The sequence below is a fragment of the Hemiscyllium ocellatum genome, chromosome 33 (genome assembly GCF_020745735.1).
Source record: "Hemiscyllium ocellatum isolate sHemOce1 chromosome 33, sHemOce1.pat.X.cur, whole genome shotgun sequence".
NCBI classification, from domain to species: domain Eukaryota; kingdom Metazoa; phylum Chordata; class Chondrichthyes; order Orectolobiformes; family Hemiscylliidae; genus Hemiscyllium; species Hemiscyllium ocellatum.
The window spans coordinates 10484831-10506826 of record NC_083433.1 but is presented as its reverse complement, the minus strand read 5'-3'; the positions used below and the strand labels follow the sequence as shown (position 1 = coordinate 10506826).

Here is a 21996-nt window from a genome sequence, read left to right as displayed (position 1 = left end):
ATTCTTCATTTGCAGTCCCTCCCCTGTCCAATTTCATCCTCATTATCCAGCTGTTTATCTCATTCTTGTTTATGGGATCTTCTGATGAACTACAACTCAAAGGAAGTTGGGAAAGGTGGTCAGGTCATAGAATGGAACACACATGGAGGCCCTTTAGCCAATCATATCTGTGCTGGCTCTCGACAGAGCAGTTCACCTCAGTGCCACTTCCTGCTGCCTCTCTGTAACGCCACACGCTCTCCCTTTTCAGATAATGGTTCAACTCTCTCTTAAATGCCTTGGTTCAACGTGGCACACCACCACACTCTCTCAGGCAGCACATTCCAGATCCTGGGGAGTTCTTTGCTGCAGAGCGCTGAAGAGAATCGATTGTTAAGTGTATCAGTAAGGCTGTCACGGGTTCTGAAGATAAGGCACAAAAGTGAAGTTAGGGATAATCAGATCAAGTGTGATCTCATTGAGTGACAGAATGACAGTCTTGATGGGCCAACTGCTTTGTGGTAGAGTTATAGAACTGTACAGCACGGAAACAACTCACCAATGCCAACCAGACATCTGAAATTAATCATGCCCCATTTGCCAGCATTTGACCCATATCCTTCCAAACCCTTCCTCTTCATAAATCAATCCAGATGCCTCTTAAATGTTGTAATTGTACCAGCCTCCACCACTTCCTCTGGCAGCTCATTCCATACACGCACCACCCTCTGCGTGAAAAAGTTGCCCTTAGGTCCCTTTTAAATCTTTCCCCTCTCACCTTAAACTTATGCCATCTAGTTTTGGATCTCCTGACCCCTGGGAAAAAGACCTTAGCTATTAAACCATGCCCCTCATGATTTTATAAACTTCTATAAAGTAAATCTTATGGGTTGTATGCTTTGAACACCTCTATCAAATCTACAAATGCAAATCCTTGCTATCTTTTGTGCGTGTGTTACTATTGGTCTATTGTAACTTACTTTGGTTCTCTGTCTTCATGGAAGTAATCCCAGTTTCTTGTCTCAAATGCAGCCGAAGATTATCTGGATGAAGAACAAGATGGCGATCATAGATGATCCCAAGTTCCTGATGCATCACAACCAAGGCGTCCTGACACTGCAGATCCGTAAGCCAAGCTCCTTCGATGGAGGAATGTATACCTGCAAGGCAATAAACGACCTGGGTGAAGATGAGGTGGAGTGTAAGCTGGAAGTGAGAGGTATGACCCTTAGTTGTTATCTTGCTTCATATGACCTATGGTTCAGGAGGTGGATGCAGTGCCCAATCTCAACGGAAGAAGAAACAGAAAGTGCTGGAGAAACAAAGTTAGCATTTTGAGTCCGATATGACTCTTCAGTGGAGCTGAAGGGAATCAGAAGGGATTTTATCACCTTATAGTTTAGAGAGGACAAGAAAGGTTCCTGGATGACTTGTCTGATCTTTCCAGGCTAATTCCTCAAGATATTTTCTAACCAACCTGCTCAAATATGTTATGATACACTCCTGGAGCAGATGGGGTTTGAACCCAGGTCTCCTGGCTGACAGTACCACAAGAATCCCATGGATACCTTTCTCAATTCACCAGCAATTGAGACTCTCCAATGGCCAATAAATGACTACTCAGGGCCCCCCGCTTGACACCTTCCTGAATACCTGCTTTGTGGGTCAAGAAGGCAGCTAGTTTCCCACTGTAAACCATAACAACTCCCAGACGTATAAACCAGTAAAGAAACTTTCATACTTGGAAATTACTGTATTGGAGCTCTGTTTTGAAGCTGACAATAGTATGTATCATTCGCAAGTTTTACTGGATTTTCTGTCTGGCTGCCCGCTGAGTTGTGGGTATGGGCCTCCAATTGTCCCAATCTGGAGAATGGGCAAGATGGGACCTTCTGAAAATCAATCCTGCCCTTCCACCTGTAACCACCACCAGGAAAGAACATGAAGCCAATTGATTGTGGAAAAAGGACCAAGTGAAGAGGCGCTCAGGGAATGACTAAAGGCCAAGAGAGATTAGAAATCAAAAGTGTCACAAGACGAATGGTGATGGCTTCAGAGAATAGGTCCAGAGAGGGTGACAATAACAGACTCGTTTCTGTGGAAAAGCAGAGGGATTTGGGTGGATGACTACCTTGCAAACACATGAAAGGCTGCACTTTTTGATGATGAAGTTATAAAAGTAAAGCCATCAGGGTACAAGGTTTTAATACAAGAGCTTTAAAATGTAAGAGCAGCGAGGTAATGATGAACCTATATGAAAACTTTAGAACATTTTGTGCAATTTCAGGCTTTCTTATTTCATGGATTGAGTGTGGTCTGGCTGGCATTAATTGCCTTGAAGGATGTGGTGGTGTTGAGCCAATGTTTTGACTAGCTGGCCAAGAGCCAATTCTGAAGGCTGCTAAGAATCAATCTCATTCTTGTAGTTCTGAAATCAAATACAGGCCGGACCAAATACTGGAAGAGGGCAATTCCCCAGGGCAATTAGGGCAATAAATGCTGATCCAGCCAGTATTACTCACCACATGAATAATATATTTCTTTTTCCTTAGGACCGATAGACACTCTTGTTTGATAGTACAGCCTTCAAGTGAAAGGGTCCAAGTTGATCATGACCTGTTCAGGGACATTTACGTTGAGGTTTTCAAGGAATGTTGGGACATTTTTCAGTTATGCCACATTTTACCAGGGATATAAAGGAATTAGGAAGGGCGTAAAAGAAAACATTTTATAAGAAATGCACCAGGCAAGAGGGATTTCAGTTAGACAGATCAGAGAGCTGTTCATCTCAGAGAGGAAAGGGTTGGCAGATTTGAGGCAGATGTTTATGAATCTGGACAGAACAGCTAAGGGGGAACTGTTGATGGAAGGCTTGAGAACCAGAGGACACCAACACAAGATGAGCAATACAAGCAGCAAAGGTGACACTAGGAAAACCCTATTTTGCACAGTCAATGGTTAAGACCTGGAATACACTGCCCCAACGAGTTGTGGACACTGATTCAATTGGGACTTTACAAAAGGAATTAGGTAAGAATCTAAAGAGAGAGGCATGAGCTGAGTTGCTCTTGTGTCGGGTCAAAGGGTTGTATGGCCTCCTTCTGTGTTGTAACTTTTCTGTAATGATACTGAAGGCACTGAGATTGATGCCAGCTGATCACATTGCCATTGTTACCCTCACCTAATGCTCACACTCAGCCATCACAAAATAGCTATCAGCAAGACTAATATTAGCTGATGTTCCTCTTTTCCATTGCCCTTCCTCTGTCCCTCAAGGCCTGGAATATTGTGGCCAATTGTGCTTCTGTTTGGTGTGTGATAAACACACACACACACACACACACACACACACACACACACACACACACACACACACACACACACACGTAATAACCACATCACATTCTCCATACAAACTCTATAGACAGTGCAGGAGTAAATTACTTCAGATGCTGGAATCTATAGTGAAAACAAAAAAATTCTGGAGATCACAGCAGGTCAGGCAGCATCCATGGAGAGAGAGAGCAAGCTAATGTTTGAGTCTAGGTGATTCTTCGTCAGAGCTACCAGATGAAGAGTCATCTGGAGTCTGACCCACTATGATCTCCAGCATTTTCTGTTTTCTGCAGACAAGGCTTCCATTGAACTGTGTGGGAGCTGGACACAGATTGACATTTGGTGAGTTCGGTTAGAATGGGAGTCATGCTCTCGAAAAGAGACCCAGTCAACCAGGAGCCACTCAAGATCCTTGCCTAAGGAAGGCAAATGGAAGTGCAGGATGGGACAGCTTGGCTCAGTACACACATGCCACAAAGCCAGGGAGGCTGAAGGACCAACTCAGCAGAAGCAAGACAGGAGTGATACATTTCAGAAATGAAATGAAATACAAACCTTTATTTTTGTTTCTCTTCCTGTTACAGTTCCTCAGTAAAATGCGCCCGGTGTAATGCAGCTACTGTATGGTAAGAACAACTTCTTTGTCCTTGTTACTCAATATTCACGAACTCTAATCCATCTTTAGCTGAATTAATGTTTCAGCTCTGCTTTTTAAAAAAAGTGACTACAATCCAATTATGGTAATATTTTAAAAATCAATCAGATGCCACGGTCAAATCCATTATTCCAGATCCTGCAGGAAGTTGAGTTTCTGACCATTGATTCTAGTCACACACAAGAATGATCACAAAAAGATCTCTCAGATCACATTCATGTCTTTTTATGTCACTCCCTTGGGTTGTTTCTCACAGATCTGTGTGATCTGATTTCAGAGCTGCCATATTATACAAATTCGGCTTCCTGAACAACATGAGCCTTTGAATAAAAGCAAAATACTGTGGATGCTGGAAATCTGAAACAGACACAGAGAATGCTGGAGAAACTCAGCACTGTGGAGAGAAACCGAATTAACATTTTGAGTTTGGTATGTGTCTTCAAAATGTGTCATGATTGTTCTGACTTCTGAAGAAAAGTCATTACCAAACTCAAAATGTTAACTCTGTTTCTCTCTGTGCAGGTGCTGCCAGATCTGCTGAGTTTTTCCAGCATTCTCTGTGTTTGTTACAAACTCTTCAATGCCCAGGTCAGTGCTTAGAGCCCACTTTGACTTAGCCAGACATTATATGGAAAGATTCCTGCTCTGTCTTCCCCTCCCCACCACCAAGCAGCTTCAGGCAGACCTCTGGTCACTGAGTTAGAGTCATAGAGTTATACAGCACGGAAACAGATCCTTCAGGCCAACTTCTCCACACCGACCAGCCATCCCAATCTGACCTAGTTCCATTTGGTCATGTCCCTTCTAATTCATATACCCATCCAGATGCCTGATGAAGGAGCAGTGCTCTGAAAGCTTGTGATTTCAAATAAACCTGTTGGACTATAACCTAGTGTCATGTGACTAGACCTTGTCCACCTCAGTCTAACACTGGTGTCTCCATTATGACTACCATCTGTTTTATTGAGTTGGAACCAGTGCAGTGTGTGTATAAGTTCCTTCTCTTTGCAGAAACCAAGCCCTTCTGTATTAATATCTGTAAAAGTCACCATAGTCCAACTGGACCATAGGGCTACTCTCTCATCAGAGAAAGATGATTGCTGGTGGTTGTTTAACCTGAAGGTCACGACACCTCAGGCAAGGGGAAAGGCTGAGAAGGAGAGTCCTTCATGGTGACCTCATCCAGTGTGGGAATTGAACCCGTGCTGTTGACCTCACTCTAGCTCAGTTGGCAGGATGGCTGGTTTGTGATGTAATCAATCCTCTAATGTAAAAAAACCAAAAGAACTGCAGATGCTGGAAATCAGAAACAAGGAAAAGAAATATGCTGGAAAAGCTCAGCAGGTATGGCCGCAGCTATGGAGAGAAATCAGAGTTAATGTTTCAGGTCAAGTGACCCTTGTTCAGAATCCCATGACATACATGACACTAGTGCATGGAAGTATTCCACTCCATGTGCCTGACTGACAAAATCCTAAAAAAGCAAAATGTAGCTTTTTTTCTCAACGTCACCCTGGTTCTGTACTACCAAACAATTAATTGTAAAACTTTTGACATTTACAAGGTATTTTTCATGTCAGGTATGCTACCCGAGGGCAAAACGTTTCAAATTGAAAATTACATAAAGCACAGTTGAGTTAAACTTTTTACTTCCTAATATACTCTACCATGAACAGCCTCAATACAGTTTCAATGCTCTTGATGTTCACAATGTATGTCACTTGTCAGCCCAGGGGCTCTACACATGTTCCTCAGTGCACTATGGCTGAAAGGCCTTATAAAAGCGACCTGCCCCACTGACCCTCTGCAGTGGCTGTATTGAGAAAGTCCTTTTTTTTTAAATTTCAAAAATATACTTTATTCATAACAAAACTATGCAGACAAAAATGCATACAAAGTCACTAAAGCAGTTCAATTCTGTGCAGTAGCCTATGAATAAAACAAACAAACATTGGTTAAAAACCGAAAGAACTGTGGATGCTGTAAATCAGAAACATTAACTCTTGATTTCTCTGCATGGGTGCTGCCAGACCTGCTGAGCTTTTCCAGCAATTTCTGTTTTTGAAATAAACTTTGGAGTTTGACTCTATCCAGCAACCAAACCAAAAGCATCGCTTACTGATATAATGTTATGTTATATTTAAGGCACCCGGAGGTCCAATAATTCAATAGACCCCCATTTGGTTTCAGCAGAAAGACCTCAGACACTGGTCTTTCCCCACTGCACCTTGATGGCAGCTGCCCCAAGCTTTAGTGCGTCCCTCAGCATTAAGCAAATCCTATTACACATTATCGATAGGAAAGTAAAGGACCAGTTGATGATATCTGTCAAGATATACCACTTCTGACTATTCTGATGGACTCTTCACGGTTAATGTATCTCAGGTGACAGTAGACTTTTTAAATTTCCCTTATGATGTAGGTTATGTTTTGAAGTGGTGGTGCTTCTCAATCTGACCTCTCGCCCTATGACCTGCAGGCAGTTTTCCCAGAATGCATGGCAATCATTTTCCTCAGGCAGCGAAGGATGATGGGAGCGACGCCAACCTTTTTCCCAAAATGGACATGGCAACTTTTGTCTGCATTAATATTTGAAAGCATTACTCTGTTTCACAGTGTTATGTCGCCCATATTTATATTTAGTGAAAATAAAGCGATTAGACGATGTCTCTGTTGCATTTTATTTTGTTCTATGAGAACGTTTGAGCAGTTCTAACATCCATCTGGCAATGAGATAGCTCAGTTCTGTCTGGTAATTTGCTGGAAGAATTTGGTGGGATTTTCTCCTTGTTTGTCTAAAAGTCTGTATTCTTGAAGCACCCACAAGATTTTCTTAATTCATTCATGGGATGTGGGCATCACTGGCTAGGCCAGTATTTATTACCTATTATGTATCATCCAGAGTTAACCACATTGAGCATGGGTTTGGGTTTGGCATCACACAGAGGCCAGACCAGGTCAGAATGGCATTTTCCTTCCCTCAAGGACATTTGTGAACCAGATGGGCTTTGTCCCTCAACAATTGGCAACGGCTTCGTGGTCATCATTAGACTTTTAATTGCAGATTTTTATTGAATTCAAATGCCACCATTTGCAATGGTAGGATTTGAACCAGAGTCCCCATAACATTACCTGGTTCTCTGGATTAATACTGCAGCAATAATGCCACTGTGCTATCACTTCTCTTCATGGATTGCTGGGTGAGAGATTGTGAGAGGTCATCTGTTGGAGTCGGGATGTCACATGGGTCTGAACGATTATAGAGTCATAGAGATGTACAGCATAGAAACAGACCTTTTGGTCCAACTTGTCAATGGTGACCAGATATTCTAAATTCATCTAGTTCCATTTGCCAGCATTTGACCCAAATCCCTCTTAAATGCTTCTACTTCTTCAGGAGGCTAAGGAAATTTGGCTGGTCCACAAAAACCTTTACTAATTTTTATAGATGCATCAAAGAATGGTAGTCAACTGCTATTCCCAATTCCAGTGAGTCATGAATACAGCCCAGTCTATCACGCAAACCTGCCTCGCATCCATTGACTCCATCTATAGATGGATTCCCACTGCCTAAGGAAAGTAGCCAACACAATCAAAGATCCCTCCCACCCCAAACCTTTTCTGTTGGGCAGAAATTATAAAAGTTTGAATGCACATACGAATAGATTCAAGAACAGCTTCTTCTCTGCTGATATCAGACTCTGAATGAACCTCTCAAATATTAATTCTGATCTCTCTCTCCTCACCTTCTCCACAGCTGTAACATTGTATTCCTCACACTGTTCTGCTACCCTGATGTATTTTGTATGGTACAATTTGCCTGTATAGCATGCAAAACAACACTTATCACTGTATCTTGATATATGCAACAACAACAAATGAAAGCAAGTCAATGACTGTCTAAGGTACAAGTCAAGGACTGTCTAAGAGAATTCCAAAGATAAGCAGGGTACTGAAAAATGAGATTGGAATAGATAGATCATAGAATCCCTATCGTGTGGAAGCAATCCATTCAGTCCACACCAACCCTCCAAAAAGCATCCCACCCAGACCTACCCAAACCCCGTAATGCTGCATTTCTCATGGCTAATCTACCTAACCTCCACATCCCTGGACTCTATGGGCAATTTAGCATGGCCAGTCCACCGAACCTGCACATCTTTGGACTGTGGGAGGAAACCCATGCAGACACAGGGAGAATGTGCAAAATGTACACTGATAGTCGCTTGAAGCTAGAATCCCACCCAGGTACCTGGTGCAGTGAGGCAACGGTGCTAACCACTGAGCCACCGTTCCAAAAGATGTTTGATGACTGGTGTGGAGATGATGGGCCGATGGGCCTCTTCCCGTGCTGGAAAATCTCTATGATCCTGAAGAGATTTCTCCTCATCTAAGTTATAAATAGCTAACCCCGTTATCCTGAGACTGTAACTCCCCGGTTCTAGTCTACTCAGCAAGGGGAAATATTCAGCAGTTCATATTTCAAGTTTCTCTCAAATGTTTTCAATGAAATCATCTCATTCGTCTAAATTCTAGCCAACGTGGGCCTTTTCACTCAGTCTCTTCACTGGGGAACCTATTCAGACTGTATCCTACCAACCCCACAAAGGGATAAAAACGGTTTGCAACAGGTTCTCTTTGAAAAGAAACCTAGAAGGCAGCCGGTCACTAGCTTTAATGGTGTGACATCACCTAGGTTAAGAGGCACTGCCTTTTAGATGGCAAAATGATGCCAATCAAACCAGAGAAATGGTCTAGGTGGAATAGCTAGTCCCAGTTGTGTTTTCCTTCCCCTGCTGGGGGAAGGAAAAACAAGCTTACGGGTAAGAATGCCTACTGTCCTCTATTGGAAAGCCCATTTGTGGTTGGTGAGTGATGTTTGGTTGCTGCTTCTTTGGTCAAGTGGCTTGCTATCTGAGCCAGTGACTGGGCAGCCACACTCCAGTGAGGGCTGGTACTTTTGGAAGTGGGAAATATTTAGAAGAAGCCTGATGACAAGGCATAGTGCAAGCCAATCAATGGTCAATGTTGGTTGCTGTCTTCAGTGAATTCAAGATTGGGGAAGAAGGTGGTTGGAGGTTAACTTATAAGGAAAGGTTGGGCCTATATCCACTAGAGTTTAGGAGAATGAGAGGAAATCTGACAACACATAAGATCCTACTGGGTCTTGACAGAGTAGACACTGAGAAGATATTTCCCCTTGTGGGAGAATGTAAAACTAGAGGACATAATTTAAAAATGAAGAATCTCCCAGTTAAGGTGGAGATGAGGAAGAATTATTTTTCTCACAGAAGGTCATATGTCTTTGGAACTTTCTTCCCAGACAACATTGAAGGCAGGGTAGTGGAATACTGTGAGAGCAGAGCTAGTTAAATTCTCAAATATTTTCAGAATCAGAGGATATCAGGGATGGGTGCGAATATGGTGTTCAGGCCACAATCCAATCAGCCATGATCTTATTGAATGGTGAAGCACAGGAGGAAGGCAGAATGGTCTACTCCTACTCTGAATTCTTATGTTTGAATGTAAGTCAGTCATTATGAATATAATGAAAGTAAGGTAAGAGATGATAAATCAAAACACTTGATTTTACATTTCTATTCACATTGTCAAGTGCAGCTGAGTGGGTGGGTTAGAAAGATAAAAGGCAAAGCAAGTAACACTGTTAAGATGTTGTCAGTTGTGACACATTAAGTATGGCGGGTTGTGTATCAGTCCATTTATGAGTACAATCACTTGCCGATCAACCAGTAGAAGAGTTTGCATTTACGTAGAGCCTTTCACAACCTCAGGACAATCCAAAATAGCCTCATAATTAATGCAAGTGCTGTTGAAAAGTAGTTGCTGTTGTAATACAGTGAAGCATGGCAGCCATTTCAGGCAAAGTGATGAAGAGCAGGGAGCCTATTTTTGTGATGCTGATTGAGAAATGAGTAGTGTCTTAGAAATCAATGCTGTGGGATCTTTCCCATCTCCCTGACAGGGCTGACAGGGCCTTGATTCAGTATCTCATTTGAAGAACGCTGCCTTCACTGTTTGTTACAATGGTCTGATTTCTTTTGAGCAGCTGTTGAGTGATTTTGGGAATTAATAATGTGAATACTCATACAATTAGCTCTGCTATTTGTCCCACATTTTCTACCACTCATGGGAGCAAAGTCCTGATGGCAAAGCACTGACATCAATGAGGACAGACCCAAACCAAAGATTTGACAGGTGAATTTGTCAATTGGCAAATAGAATCATTGAGTCATAGATTGGAAACAGACTGTTTGGTCCAACTTGTCCATGACAACCAGATATCCTCAATTAATCTAACTCCATTTGCCAGAATTTGGTGCATTTCCCTCTAAACCCTTCCTGTTCATACACTCATCCAGATGCCTTTTAAATGTTGAAATTGTACCAGCCTCCACCAGTCTCTCTGGCCTATTCCATACACGCACCACTCTCTTCGAGAAAATGTTGCCCCTTAAGAGCCTTTCCCCTCTCACCTTAAACCTAAACCCTCTAGTTTTGGATTCCCCTACCCTGGGAAAAGACCTTGTCTACTCGCCCTGTCCATGCCCCTCATGATTTCATCAATCTTTAGAAAGTTACCCCTCAACCTCCGATGTTCCAGGGAAACTAGCCCCAGCCTCTTCAAACCCTCCAACTCTGGCAACACCCTTTCAAGTTTAATAACACCTTTCCTCTCACAGGGAGACCAGAAATGAATGCAGTATTCCAGAAGTGGCCTAACCATGTCCTGTACAGCCATAACATGACCTCCTGACTCTTAAACTCAATGCACTGACCAATAAAGGCAAGTGTACGAAATACTTCCTTCACTATCCTGTCTACCTGTGACTCCACTTTGAAGGAACAATGAACCTGTGCCCCAAGTCTCTTTGTTCAGCAGCACTCCCCAGGACCTTACCATTAAGTGTAGAGTCCTGCCTTGACTTGGCATTTATCTATATTTCCTGCCTCTAAGTTAAGGAATGATTATGGGCTCTTGTGATGCAGTGTAGTGTCCCTACCTCTGAAAAGAAGACCAGGTTCAAGTCTGATCTGCTCCAGAGGCTGGTCATCTCAGAACACAACCTGAACAGGTTAATTAAAAAGAAAATCTCAGAGTCAATTATCAGAAACGTCGGGAGCTGGCTGCCAGGTACTGGGTTGAGTGATTATTGTTGCTGAAGTTGACAAGGAGACAGAAGTTATTGATTTGGAATGTACTCTCTAAAACGGATGTGGAAGCAGACTCAATAGTAACATTCCAAAAGGAAATCAGACAAAGCCTTGAAGAGAAAGAAGTTGCTGAGCTGTGGGAAATGAGGCCAGGAGTGGGGCCTTTGAAGATAACTTTTTCAAAGGGGCAACAGATCCAGATAGCCTCCTTTCCTGATGTCCAATTCTACTAATCTTGAAGCTGATGAAATAACCAATGCAAATTTATCCTGCGAGAAGTGCAGAGGTATCCTGTTGTAAGGGGCAGCGGGAGTCATATGCCATTTCAGACTGAAATGAGGAGAAAGGTCTTCATTCAGACAGTGGTGAGTCTGTGGAATTCTCTGCCACACAGAGCAGTTGAGGCTAAACTATGTTTTCAAGAAAATGTTAGACATAATTCTCAGGTTAAAGGGATCAAAGGGTATGAGGAGGAAGAGGAAACAGGGAGTGAGTTGGATGATCAGCCATGATCATATGGAATAGCAGAGCTGGCTCGAAGGGCTGATTGGCCTCCTCCTGTCCTATTTTCTAACCTATATTGCTGTACATTTAGGAACATGAATGTTAAGGAATAGGACAAGGTAATTCAGCCCACCACGATTAAACCCTATTTAGATATAGTGTAGTTAGCTTGACTTGGTTTAGATTAGATTAGGTTAGATTAGATTACTTACAGTGTGGAAACAGGCCCTTTGGCCCAACAAGTCCACACCGACCCGCCGAAGCGCAACCACCCATACCCCTACATTTACCCCTTGCCTAACACTACGGGCAATTTAGCATGGCCAATTCACCTGAGCTGCACATCTTTGGATTGTGGGAGGAAACCGGAGCACCCGGAGGAAACCCACACAGACACGGGGAGAACGTGCAAACTCCACACAGTCAGTCGCCTGAGGCGAAATTGCAGGGCTAAAGTAAAACAGACATGGTTTCTGATTATGTCACAGCTATAGATGTTGGTCAAGGGCATCATGGTGTTTGATACATTTGGCCCACCGCCTACAAGCAGTCTGCCTCATTGTGGCTATACGCCAAGTGGATGTTGCAGAAAGATTTTCGCTCTTCAGGGGTGAAGGGGGGAGCAGGGATTTCAGGTTCTGAACCTGCTCTGCCATCTTTCCATTTCTCCCCTGTAAGGACAGACCCTTAATTGGCATGGAGACCCATCACGCATTGTCTGTGGGTTCTCAAAGCCAGAACACCAACCAGACATCTACCAGTTTGAGAGAAACGGCAGTCTGCAATCTCGCGTCACAACATGAGTAAGGGAAGAATTTTCAATGTGTATCTCTTTTCGAATGTGATTACGCCATAGTCCCACCTAGCCCAGATAACCTTTCACTCCCTTTGCTGATCAAGAATCTGTCTACCTCTGCCTTTAAAAGGGCAGAAGTCCTCCCCTGCCCTTTGTGGGAGAAAGTTCCCAAAGCTGAGCTAGAGGCCATCAGTATAAGATAGTTACAAGAGAAAGTGAGGACTGCAGATGCTGGAGATCAGAGATGAAAATGTGTTGCTGGAAAAGTGCAGCAGGTCAGGCAGCATCCAAGGAGCAGGAAAATCGACGTTTCAGACATGAGCCCTTCTTTAGGAATTCCTGAAGATGGGCTCATGCCCGAAACGCCGATTCTCCTGCTCCTTGGATGCTGCCTGACCTGCTGCACTTTTTCAGCAACACAGTTTCAGCATAAGATAGTTACAAGCAATTGTAATCAGAAATGCAGGACAAACCACCCAGAGAATGTGGAAGCCCGACAGCACATGGTGATGAATAGCATATGGACGCATTTAAGGGGAACGTAGAGGAAGAAGAAAAGATTAGATTCCCTAAAGTGTGGAAACAGGCCATTTGGCCCAGCCAGTCCACACTGACCCTCTGAAGAGTAACCCACCCAGACCATTTCCCTCTGACTAATGTGCCTAGCACTATGGGCAATTTAGCATGGCCAACATATCTGTGGACTGTGGGAGGAAACCCACACAGGCACAGGGAGAATGTGCAAACTCCACACAGACAGTCACCTAAGGCTGGAATCAAACCTGGGACCTTGGTGCTGTGAAGCAGCAGTGCTAACCATTGGGCCACCATGTCACACACATAAAAGGTACAGATATCTTCATCAACCTGTTCTGTCACATCTCTAGAACAAATGAGACTTAATTTGAACACATCAATGCACCACACAAATCCCTAAGAGAAAAGATATATAAAGTACTCGGTTCTTTATTCTTTTGTCAGGTGTGGGCATCACTGGGCAGTAGAGAAAGTGAGGACTGCAGATGCTGGAGATCAGAGTCGAGAGTGTGGTGCTGGAAAAGCACAGCAGGTCAGGCAGCATCTGAGGAGCAGGAGAATCGATGTTTCGGAAACGAGGAAACTTCCAAAGGATCCTTTCACATTCGACAGAAATTTACCAGTAGCTCTACCAATATCATCTACTGTATCTCGATGTGGTCTCCTCTACATCGGGGAGACAGGACGCCTTCTTGCGGATCATTTCAGAGGTCCTGGGCCTCCTCCACCGCCAAACTGTTACCACTGGATGCCTGGAGGAAGTAAGCCTGAAATTCTGCCTTGGGACCCTGCAACCACACAAGATAAATGTGGATTTCAACAGTTTCCTCATTTCCCCTCCCCCCACATTATCCCAGTCCCAAGCCTCCAACTCGGCATGGAGCTCCTGATCTGTCCATCACCTTTCCCATCTATCTGCTCCAACCCCCCTCTGACCTATCATCTTCTCCCTCACCTTCATCTATCTATTGCTTTCTCAGCTATCTTCCTCCCAACACCACCCCCTTCCCATTTATTTCCCAGTCCCCTAGCCCACAAGCCTCATTCCTGATGAAAGACCTATGACCGAAAGGCCAATGGCCTCCTCGGACGCTGCCTGACCTGCTTTGCTTTTCCATCACTGGGCAGTGCAATATTTGTTGCCTGCTCCCTAATTACCCTGAAGAGTGTAGCTTGCTTGGTCATTCCCAAGAGCAGCTAAGAGTCAAACATATTGCTGTAGGTTTAGAGTCCTGTATGTAGGCCAGATGGAGTAAGAGTGGAAGATTTCCATCCTATAGAGGGTTAGTTTGATAGGGTAAGATGAAGATTGTTAGAAAGAAGTTTATGACAATGAACCAAAGGGTCAGAAGGTCACTTTCTGGGCTATAAATTTAACATTGCTCTCTACAAAGACTTTTCCTAAACTTTCATCTCCAAATCACTCACCTGTAGTTGACTGCTTGCCCATTTTGCAGATTTAGAATTATCTGACTCACAGCTGCCTTTCACCCCATCAACAGACCTTCCATCTTATTATTTAGCTTCTTCCCTCCATTGTCTATCAGGCTCTTCCCCACCTAGCCACGTCCTTCCCTGCTGCAGTGATTATAATGAGGTCAGCCAGGTGGACTACATAGAATATGAGTTCCCTGCGTGGTGCTGTTAATCCGGTCCAATCAAAAGGGACTCCATCAGTCTAGAACAGCATAATAAACAGAATTATATGAGAGAAAATGCAGAAAATATGGAGAACCACCTGTGGAGCGAGAAACAGGTGCTTCTCAGTATTTTCTGCATTTTCCCTTATATAATTCTGTTTATTGTGCAGCTTGAGACAGATGGAGTCCCTTTTAGACAGCAACTCTGTTTCTCAGTATTGCGTTAACTGTTCGCTCTGATTGACTGATCATGTTTGTGTTAATTTCTCTGCTGACCAAGACTTTAAACCTTATTCCTTCCTGGGTTACTGGCAATTTGTCATAATTCTGTGAAATGCAGTTAATAATGTGGGGGAGAATACTGTGATGAATGGACTCTCTCTCAAAGATGATAAGATGAGTCTGCAGCATAGTCTAGTCTGTGTTGCCATTCCTATCAGCTGCTAATTGTACCAAACTTGAATGTTAAAAGAGCTCAAAATAAATGGATGAAGCATTTGACATTGGCTTATATTCCATTTATTCCTTGTGTTGCATCAATTAATTGAAAGAACTGCATTTACATAGTGCCAGCTTTCATGACAACATGTTAACTCTACCCCAAGCCAGTTGGTGAAGTATGAAACTAGACACTAATCCTTTCCTAAATAGTTGGTTTATTTACAGAATGCATTATTACATATGTCTGCTTCCTACTTGCTCCCCGGGGTCCCAGCAGTCTCTCTTTATACGTGCTCTTAGTACATAATTTAACAACTCCTTTGTATCTTAACAATATAATTAACATACCATTAACACCTCAATGTATTTTGCAGTCGATGAATCATATACTGACAAAAGAAAAACACTGTGGCTGCCGGAAATTCAAAACGAATACTGAAAATGCTGGATATATTCAGCTAAATCAGGCAGCACCTTTGGAGAGTATTGCAGAGTTATTGGCTGGAATCTTCTTGTAACAATGTTTGGGTGTGGAGGGCATTAAATTGGGCAGAAGGGTGGCAGGGTGAGCATCTGACTTTTGTCCTCCCTCCAGCAATACCAGGTCCAGGGCAGGAAGACCCATTGTTAATCTTCCCACACACTGACATTTGTTGCCCTGAAAGGAGGGAAGCAGGTCATCTCCTGAGGAAGTCTGGGTTTGTGGAGGTGGGGGGGGAGAGTGAAGGGAAAAGAGCAGAGAGGGGCCCTCCTTCAAAGGTGCTGGCCGAGACACCCGACATTGGGAATAGGGGCAGACTCTCTGACCATGAGATTAGGTTAGATTAGATTCCCGACCCTTCGGCCCAACAAGTCCACACCGACCCTCCGAAGAGTAACCCACCCAGACCCAGTTCCCTCTAACACTATGGGCAATTTAGCATGGCCAATTCACCCAGCCTGCACATCTTTGGACTGTGGGAGGAAACCGGAGCACCCGGAGAAAACCCACGCAGACACGGGAAGAATGTGCAAACTCCACACAGACAGTTGCCCGAGTCTGGAATCGAAGCTGGGACCCTGGTGCTGAGAGGCAGCAGTGCTAACCACTGAGCCACCGTGCCACCCATGATATAAGAGCAGAACTGAGGCAAAATTCCTGCCCAGAAAACCAAAATCCACCATTGCACGGCCCACCCACCATTCTGTGAAACCTCTCTGGCCATTATCTTTGGCCAGGGTCACTCCATGATCTTTCATCTCTGATGGCTGCCATTCCAGCAGGAACCACTGACTCCCCAAGGCACTGATGGGCAAAAGGGCTGCCAACATATGGGTCTTCTTGAATCCCCCACCTCCACCACCACCCCCACTGCTGGGTTTGTGACCCTTGGGAAAGTCCATTAAGGAAGTTTCAACTGCCTGATGGGCATGTGGTTCCACAGGACTCCCTAAAAAGGAGGCAAAAAAAGTCACTCACTGGGTCTCCAGCTGACAGGTGAGACCCCATCACCTCCATAACATTTTGTCATGTAGGATCTTCAGGATCTCCTCCCATCAAAGCTGGAAGAAGTTAGAGTTGCAATAGTTTTTAAGTGAAATATGGAGGTTCACTCCTCGATTTTTGGGGAAGCTGTGCCCTACTAATCCAGAGACCCCAGACTAATGTTCAGGAACGTAAGTTCAAAGCCCACTGTGAATGGCCAAAGGTAACAATTATCATTAAAATCCACCTGATTCACTATTCCTCTTTAAGGAAAGAATTCTGCTACAATTACCAGTCTAGCATCAGTGGTGCTGGAAGAGCACAGCAGTTCAGGCAGCATCCAACGAACAGCGAAATCGATGTTTCGGGGGGGCAAAAGCCCTTCATCAGGAATAAAGGCAGTAAGCTGGAAGCATGGAGAGATAAGCTAGAGGAGGGTGGGGTGGGGAGAGAGTAGCATAGAGTACAATGGGTGAGTGGGGGAGGAGGTGAAGGTGATAGGTCAGGGAGGAGAGGGTGGAGTGGATAGGTGGAAACGAAGATAAGCAGGTCGGACAAGTCCGGACAAGTCATGGGAAGAGTGCTGAACTGGAAGTTTGAAACTAGGATGAGGTGGGGGAAGGGGAAATGAGGAAGCTGTTGAAGTCCACATTGATGCCCTGGGGTTGAAGTGTTCCGAGGCGGAGGATGAGGCATTGTTCCTCCAGGCGTCTGGTGGTGAGGGAGCGGCGGTGAAGGAGGCCCAGGACCTCCATGTCCTCGGCAGAGTGGGAGGGGGAGTTGAAATGTTGGGCCACGGGGCGGTGTGGTTGATTGGTGCGGATATCTCGGAGATGTTCCATAAAGCGCTCTGCTAGGAGGTGCCCAGTCTCCCCAATGTAGAGGAGACCGCATCGGGAGCAACGGATACAATAAATGATATTAGTAGATGTGCAGGTAAAACTTTGATGGATGTGGAAGGATCCTTTAGAGCCTTGGATAGAGGTGAGGGAAGAGGTATGGGCACAGGTTTTACAGTTCCTGCGGTGGCAGGGGAAAGTGCCAGGATGCGAGGGTGGGTCGTAGGCGGGCGTGGACCTGACCAGGTAGTCACGGAGGGAACGGTCTTTGCGGAAGGCGGAAAGGAGTGGGGAGGGAAATATATCGCTGGTGGTGGGGTCTTTTTGGAGGTGGCGGAAATGCCGGCGGATGATTTGGTTTATGCGAAGGTTGGTAGGGTGGAAGGTGAGCACCAGGGGCGTTCTGTCCTTGTTACGATTGGAGGGGTGTGGTCTGAGGGCGGAGGTGCGGGATGTGGATGAGATGCGTTGGAGGGCATCTTTAACCACGTGGGAAGGGAAATTGCGGTCTCTAAAGAAGGAGGCCATCTGGTGTGTTCTATGGTGGAACTGGTCCTCCTGGGAGCAGATATGGCAGACGCGGAGGAATTGGGAATACGGGATGGCATTTTTGCAAGAGATAGAGGTCACCTTCACCTTCTCCCCCACTCATCCATTGTACTCTATGCTACTCTCTCCCTAGCCCACCCTCCTCTAGCTTATCTCTCCATGCTTCCAGCTCACTGCCTTTATTCCTGATGAAGGGCTTTTGCCCGAAACGTCGATTTCACTGCTCGTTGGATGCTGCCTGAACTGCTGTGCTCTTCCAGCACCACTGATCCAGAATCTGGTTTCCAGCATCTGCAGTCATTGTTTTTACCCAGTCTAGCATCAGGCCAATTCCAGTCCTCTCCTAAAAATAACATTCATATTTGCTAGTGAAGATTTGAGAATGTGAATGGGGGCTGAAATTCTCCTGCCTAGACTCAGGCCTGTTTGAACATCCTTACTGTATTCTTGGGTGCCTCCAGACCTATAGCAATGTGGTTGACTCACTGTCCTCTGAAATGGCTGAGTAAGCCACTCAGTTCAAGTGCAACTAGGGTTTTGCCACAAATGCCAGCCTTGCCTAGTGATGCCCACATCCTAGGCTTGAATAAAGCAAAAATATAGTCACCATTGCAAGAAACATGGTAACCAAAATGTGCACCTAGTTCCAATCAGAGCAACAACACAATGACCAAATCATCTGTTTTGTTTTGGTGATGTTGGTCATGGAACAAATGTTTATAGAATTCCTACAATATGGAAGGACGCCATTTGATCCACTGATTCAATTTTTACCTCCAAACAGCATCCGATCCAGACCCCTACAGTATCCACCTACACATCCCTAAACACTATGGGATAAATTCAGCACAGCCAATCCATGTAACATCCACATCTTTGGATTGTGGGAGGAAACCTGAGCATGCGGAGGAAACTTACAGGGGAAAAGAGAGAACTTGCAAACTTCACATAGGCAGTCATCCAAGGGTGGATTCAAACATGGGTCCCTCGTGCTGTTAAGCAGCAGTGCTAACCACTGAGCCACCATTCCACCCATTACTGGCTTGGACACTGACAGTAACTCTCCTGCTGCCCTTTGAATTCTGTCCAGGGATCTATTATGTCCTCCTGAGAGTGGGAACAGTAATTAATACAGAAGGTTTTACGCCACAGATATCCACAAGTCAGGCAACATTTTTGGAAAGAGTAAATATTTCAGCACAATGACCTGAGCATAGATAGGTTCCTGGGTTTAGTGCCTCCTGCAAAATCTAGAACCAGTCATGCTGAGTACTCTCTCCTCAATAGGGAGTACTGCTGAGTCATGCTGAGTACTCCCTCCTCAATTCCTGCCTTGTGCTGCTAAAGAATATTTAGGTTTAGGAAGTATTAACTGTATTTTAAAGACATCTTACTGTGGCTCTATCTTGACATAACACTGCAAAAATGAGCAGTGCTGTGCGATATTTTGCATCATCCTGTGGTGGTGTTTAACTCACTAGCGTGTCAGAATCTGACATAATCCGTTACCATATTGGACAATGAAGCCTTGGCTAGTAGCGCTAGTCGAGAAGGATTTTTACAAATGAAACCAGTCTGAAATGGAAAAGCATAATTGGAAAGCACCTGATCAGAATGAGATATTATTAGATTACTTACAGCATGGAAACAGGCCCTTCGGCCCAATAAGTCCACCCCGACCCTCCGAAGAGCAACCCACCCAGACCCATTCCCCCACATTTACCCCTTCACCTAACACTACGGGCAATTTAGCATGGCCAATTCACCTAACCTGCACATCTTTGGACTGTGGAAGGAAACCGGAGCACCTGGAGGAAACCCACACAGACACAGGGAGAGTGTGCAAACTCCACACAGACAGTTGCCTGAGGCGGGAATTGAACTCAGGTCTCTGGCACTATGAGGCAGCAGTGCTAACCACTGTGTCACCCAATTATCATAATTGGAATGGCATTGAGGGGATGGGGTAAGGTTGGTGTTAGGCCCATGGTTTTTCTTTAGAAGACTTTCCACTTTTTGAAAAACCTCCATCTCCCAACTGCTTCTTCTCCTGAAGGTATTGATTATTTACTGAAATATGGTCATTCACGATGTCGTTCAAATAGCTAATCTTCAGGTGTGAGTTTTAGCAATGTTGACATGCATTTTGACTGAAGAGGACTCTAGTCAGTTGCGGTTCTCTCCTCAAAAAACATCCACATCTTCATACTTGCTGTGGAAAATTTGGAAATGTGAACATTGTCTGAAATTCTCTCCCTAATTTAGGTGTGGGGTCTCAGGCCTGTTTGAACATTCTTACTGCACTGTTGATGAGATTGGCAAATTCAGTTTAGGTTGAGTATTGTTGTCTTTTAGCCATCGAGTTGTAATTCTAAAGTCCAAACTGTCTTATTTGTCATCAATTATGTTTCCAACTATGCATTATTGATCCTTTTTTCCACTGCACTCCACTTTACCATGCTGTAGTTTTTCAGCTCTGATCAATTAGCCTGTGACATGCAATCTCAAATGGACAGCCCAAAGGTCATGAAACAGGGATTCTTTCTTCCACTGACAGCAGAATATTACAAACACGAAGAGAAATTAAGGTTAAATAAGGAAAACACTGGGTGCATGGAATGAAGCTTAAGATTTACATCTGGTTTAGAAATCTTTTGTCTGTCTGGCCCGCTTCCCAAGAGGCCTTCTTCCCCAAAAGATACCCTTTCCTTTAGGGAGTTTCTATTTGACTTCTCCAACAGTTCTTCTCGGTGCCCTCCCTCACTATCACTACCTACTCCTGGAGGTTCCATTACAGACGAAATAGTGGCATTTCCTTTCCTGGTGTGATTGAAAAATAACAGAAAAGCTATGTCATCAAATCAGGAAAGAAGGGGACAGCAAATGACCTTTGGTTGCTCAAATGCTGAAAGTTCAAACAATTTTTCAGGAAGCATTTCCAAATTTTATTGGACTTGCGATAATTTCTCAGACAGTCAGCTGGCATGTAACTGAAAAGGCTTGTATCTTAGCTTTGACAAGTGTTGACAGATGCACAGCAGCCATCCTGTTGCGGTTGACATTTGATCTTCTCTCTCTGTTTGTCCTTTTAATCCTCATTCATATTCTCCCCAGCTAGTTATTCATCCTGGTTTTTGAAGTGGTTAATGAGCTCATCAAACAGCATTAACTGCTTTATTGAGAAGTCATGAACCAAGGTGAAAGAAATGTCCTTCTGCAGTCCAGTCACTATGCAGCAATTCAAAATGGAAGCCTCTGATGGTGTTGGTGTATTTTAATGAAAATGACCTAACTCTTTGAAGATCTGCAGCTTTTTATTCTTCATTACTGAATTCTGAACAAACATGTTTTGAGGAAAATGTACAGCATTCTTCAAAAAGAAATTTGGTAGCGAGTTGTGGAAATGGTCTGTTTCGATAGGAAGGCTTTCAAAATTCAAAATGGTGGGTACGGCAAATGATATCAAGTGTATAAAAGAAAGGGACTGCTTAGGAAGGTAAGAAATTCCACAAGCTTGAAGTCCCACAGAGAATGAGTCAGAGACAGTGCCATGAAGTTTGACTTGAATGCAAACAAAAGTATACAGTGGAGGTAGAGATTGTAGGCTGGAGCATTTAAAGCTGAATTAAGACAAGGAAATTCAAAACAGGTGGGGGTTTGGAGGAGATGGTAGTTGAAATAACTCCATGGAAGCCAGTATCCCATCACCAAGTCACCATTTAAGTACATGCACACAGTGCGTGGACTCTGACCAGCTAGCTCAGAGCCAGCCCCCTACAGTGAAGTGAATCCTTGAGACTCCTGTGTATATATATATATATATATATATTTATCCAGCTCCCTCAGAACCAGCTCTCAGACTGAGCAGAACCTCTGAGACTTCTGTTTACATCTTTTTCTCTCTTTAAACCCCCACACTACAGCCTAACAGCGGTAGTGCTTATTTTTCCCCAGCCCCCGTATTGTGTGTGCAGGTGTCGGACACAGTAAATGAACAAAGAATATATAAAATCTTTATTCATTTTCTACCACCAGGAATCACCTGAGTGGCCAGAAGACTCCTGTTTGTTTTTTTTTCTTTC

The 21996-nt window shown here is 44.1% G+C and overlaps 1 protein-coding gene across 6 annotated transcripts in view; it reads left to right on the top strand.

Moving 5' to 3' along the window:
- Positions 1 to 6628, top strand: part of mybpc2a (myosin binding protein Ca) — an 87315-nt gene extending 80687 nt beyond the window's left edge. For 5 of the 6 annotated variants that reach the window (XM_060849653.1, XM_060849650.1, XM_060849651.1 and 2 more), the window contains 3 exons: positions 1012 to 1198; positions 3900 to 3941; positions 6450 to 6628. In XM_060849653.1, coding sequence (XP_060705636.1) covers positions 1012 to 1198; positions 3900 to 3910 — 198 coding nt within the window. In that variant the 3' untranslated portion in view covers positions 3911 to 3941; positions 6450 to 6628. Of the gene's footprint in view, positions 1 to 1011; positions 1199 to 3899; positions 3942 to 6392 lie in introns of all 6 variants that reach the window. The other variant, XM_060849649.1, reaches the window with a different exon arrangement.
- The last annotated feature ends 15368 nt before the right edge of the window (positions 6629 to 21996 follow it).